The sequence below is a fragment of the Lygodium microphyllum genome, chromosome 15 (assembly GCF_053477565.2).
Source record: "Lygodium microphyllum isolate KBCC chromosome 15, Lygodium_microphyllum_v1.1.10, whole genome shotgun sequence".
Lineage (NCBI taxonomy): Eukaryota > Viridiplantae > Streptophyta > Polypodiopsida > Schizaeales > Lygodiaceae > Lygodium > Lygodium microphyllum.
Genome location: NC_141149.1, coordinates 35,561,364 through 35,564,777, shown reverse-complemented (window position 1 = coordinate 35,564,777; position 3,414 = coordinate 35,561,364). Strand labels below are relative to the sequence as shown.

General features: G+C 44.2%; 1 protein-coding gene across 1 annotated transcript; it reads left to right on the top strand.

Annotated features, from left to right (window-relative positions):
• Positions 1 to 342: 342 nt before the first annotated feature.
• LOC148024424 (NAC domain-containing protein 45-like) lies at positions 343 to 3,103 on the top strand. Its single transcript, XM_087693697.1, has 3 exons — positions 343 to 653; positions 970 to 1,295; positions 2,512 to 3,103. The coding sequence occupies exons 1-3, from the start codon at positions 428 to 430 to the stop codon at positions 2,896 to 2,898; spliced, it is 939 nt and encodes a 312-aa protein (XP_087549823.1). The 5' UTR covers positions 343 to 427; the 3' UTR covers positions 2,899 to 3,103.
• Positions 3,104 to 3,414: the final 311 nt, after the last annotated feature.

Genomic DNA, 3,414 nt, shown 5'->3' with positions numbered 1-3,414 from the left:
CAGTCTCTGTCTAATAATCCTCTCTTATCTTTGGAGTGCGTGTACGCACAAATGAAAGCGCATGAATCATGAAACCTTGGTATGCTGCCACAGAGTACCCACCAACTTACCGTCCCATATAATATCACTGCGTGCACCGAGCACTTACATGGCTGCATGCCACGTGGCGGACTTGCTTCTGCTTCTCTCCTTCTTTGAGCTTCTAGTCTAGGTATATCTATCTATATCTATATCTATATAAGACTTAAACTCGGTGACGTAATTAGGGTATATCATGATGATTCAGCACCATTTCTGTCTCATATAATTTCTCTCAACGTTGATCCTCCGATCCTCGTTATTAGTTATCATCAGCATAATACGCGACGAATGATTGGGTGCAGTTGCAGTTCATCTTAGTTCAGAGGTTCTCATATCTAACTGTTCGATGAATCACGATACGAGTGACCAGCGCCACGCTATTCCTGCACTTGCTAATGATGCTGCAAGGAGTACCGTGGAATGGCCTTCCCTCGCTCCTGGCTTCCGCTTCCACCCTACAGACGAGGAGCTTGTCACCTTCTACCTCGCCAACAAGATTCGTAACCCAAGCTACCGAAACGCTGCAATCATCGAAGCGGACCTTAAGAAGTGTGAGCCTTGGGAACTACCGGGTAACGTTATTATATCCCACAGATGAGATTAATCAGACATTAACGATATAATTCGCCACTAGCTGCGCTGGCCAAAGCGCGGGGGCATGACAGAACGCGAACGATACAATAACTGCATGGTCTAAACTTGCATTGAAAGATGTAGAAACCCTATGCAATCTGTGCTGTGATACGTAAACCCACATAATCGTTGACATTTGCAAAATGTTAAAATGTCTAACTCATGCCTAAGCCCAGGTCAGTCAATCGAGGCACATTGGCTACGTCTGTGGAAACTAATAACAGAAATTACTAACATCATGATGTGGGTGTGCAGAGATGGCAAGTTTAATGGTTGGGGAGAAGGAATGGTATTTCTATGGCATTCGTCATAGGAAATATCCGAGTGGAACTCGTGCAAATCGAGCGACGAAAGCCGGTTACTGGAAGGCCACCGGGAAGGATCGAGAGATCTTACTGAAGAAAAGAAGTATGGAAGACTACAGTAATATAGCTGGGGATGTTGTTGATAGCCAGAACATTGTCCTACTGGGGTGGAAGAAGACTCTAGTGTTCTATGAAGGTCGAGCACCCAAGGGCCAGAAGACCAATTGGGTGATGCACGAGTATCGTAGTAGTGGCGATCGACACTCTCGAAACCCGGTTTGTGAATTACTCTTAATCTCGCTGGTGAAGTAACATCATACTTCAGTTTACAAGCGATTATTGCTGCCATTCTGGTTGATCATCTATTAATTTGTTAGAATCAATACTTTTAAATCGTTTTCTTTTAAGGTACGCCACTTCCACGATGCAGGCATTGACCACATTTAGCTACCTTGCAACAATGTTCGCTTTCGCTCGAACATCTCTTCTCGGCTTCAGTGATAAAAACCGCTTAGAATCCTAATGCTCTCAACAATTGCAATATAGGGGTACAAATTATGTCAAAATGATTATCAAAGTTTGAATGTAGTCTCCATATCATGCAAAGTATTGAGATTCTCAATGTTCTAAACCACTTCTCCAATATGAGTAGTCTCTTTCTGGGAGAGAGAGAGAGAGAGAGAGAGAGAGAGAGAGATCCATTCTGAATCTATTAAATAGCTAAGGCACGAGCAGGGTTTTCCATTATGGGAAAGGTAACTTGATTCTTCTTTACATAGAAAATTTCTATAACGTGCTTCTAAGGTTCCAAGGACTACCTTTGTTAACCTTCCCCCAAGGCTCAAAGGATTATCTGAGGGATTGTTGGTAGTCCTATGTCCTCAACAACTAATTAGGTCAATGGTTGTCTACTCAATGTCCTATATCATAGAGATCTCCTCTCTCTCAGGTTTCCTTTTGCGTGAAGACTCCTAAAGGCCCCTACCCCCTATTGCTTGAGGAATCGTAAGTTGGTAATGTTTCTACCAGGTTGGTCTCAATAAATGTTAAAAGTGGTGGAATGGTCGGGATTGCTTGTGTGTGGAGGCCAATGTACCATTCACATAAATCTCGGAAGTGGTATCCCTATGCGTGGGAGCGCTTATGTGTGGAAGCGCATGTACTATTCAAAAGCTAAAGCTTTGTCGTGTGTTAAAAGCTTAGTTTTAGTCTCTCCAACGGTCAGAAGTAGCTCTGATCGTAGGTTGGCAGCAGCGTTGGCTATTGGCGTGCGCATGTTTGTTCCGAAGGTTGAATATGATGAAGTCCTGATCACAGTCCCGCATGTCATCTGATATAAGTTTGGTCTAATGAGTAGTTGCCGAGTGAGGGGGTGAACACCATGCAGTGTTAATAGTGGATGTGAATGTAAGATTTCGACTCGCATAGTACATTTTTGGTGTTTTTAAAGTGAAGGTTTAAAGATCCATGCCGGCTGCCACGTGTGATACAGGAGCTAGCGGGGAGCGGGACGTCGGAATGGGTGGTATGCCGAGTGTTCAACAAAGGACGACGCTGCACTACTCACGCAGCGGCAGGCGAGGCTTCATCAGCTGCTACTGGTGTTGCTGGCGGGGTCAGCCACCTGGGAAGGGAGGGTGCCACGCGGCCATACGAGAAGCTGGACGATGATCCACTACCCACGACGACGGCGCCAGCTGGCTTAGCGACGGACGACGTGGCGCTAGAGTACATACTCGACTGGCCCACTCATCATCATCGACACCCTCATTACCAGCATCATCAATCCTGCTGCTGTTCATGGGAGCCTCCGCCATCCTTGCCGGGTGAGGGCGACACAACTCGTCTCATCACCAGCCCCTGCAGCTTCCTTAATTAATCCATGATATCCTTCCCGACACATTAATCTGAATTCGAGTACTCAATGTGGCTGGGCTACAAAGCTATAATCATAGTAGCTGGCTGATTGGCCTTACGCTTATCCACCGTTCCATCTATCCATGAAAATTGAGGCATCGCCTAGCATGACTTTTACAATTGTTATCAAGCTTGGCATGTAAGAAAGATTGTTTGTGGCTCGATTTTCAAGCTAATTATCTTCTATGTTGTTATTGGGTCGGCTAAGGTGACATGATACCTCTCGTTTAATTTTGCTTGAACATACAAGAAGCTGAATTCGCTAAAAAACCAATGTATTTCAAAGCCCTAAACAAAGATTTTGGCCTTGCTATCAATTTGTCAACTATTTGTCATCTCAAGAGATCTCGTAAAAGATCGGAGAATTAATTGTAATTGTAATTTGTATAATTTTGATTTGAGGATATTAGGGTATGAAGGTCTTTGGTTGACTATACTTCAGGGAAAAGCATTAATAATAAATGTGAAAGTGATTATG

Bases quoted from the DNA above. Each gene is read 5' to 3' on its own strand.
- LOC148024424 (XM_087693697.1), top strand. From the start codon at position 428: ATGAATCACGATACGAGTGACCAGCGCCACGCTATTCCTGCACTTGCT. The intron at 654-969 runs GTAACGTTATTA...GTGGGTGTGCAG, and splicing joins TGAGCCTTGGGAACTACCGG to AGATGGCAAGTTTAATGGTT. The intron at 1,296-2,511 runs GTTTGTGAATTA...CGTGTGATACAG, and splicing joins ATCGACACTCTCGAAACCCG to GAGCTAGCGGGGAGCGGGAC.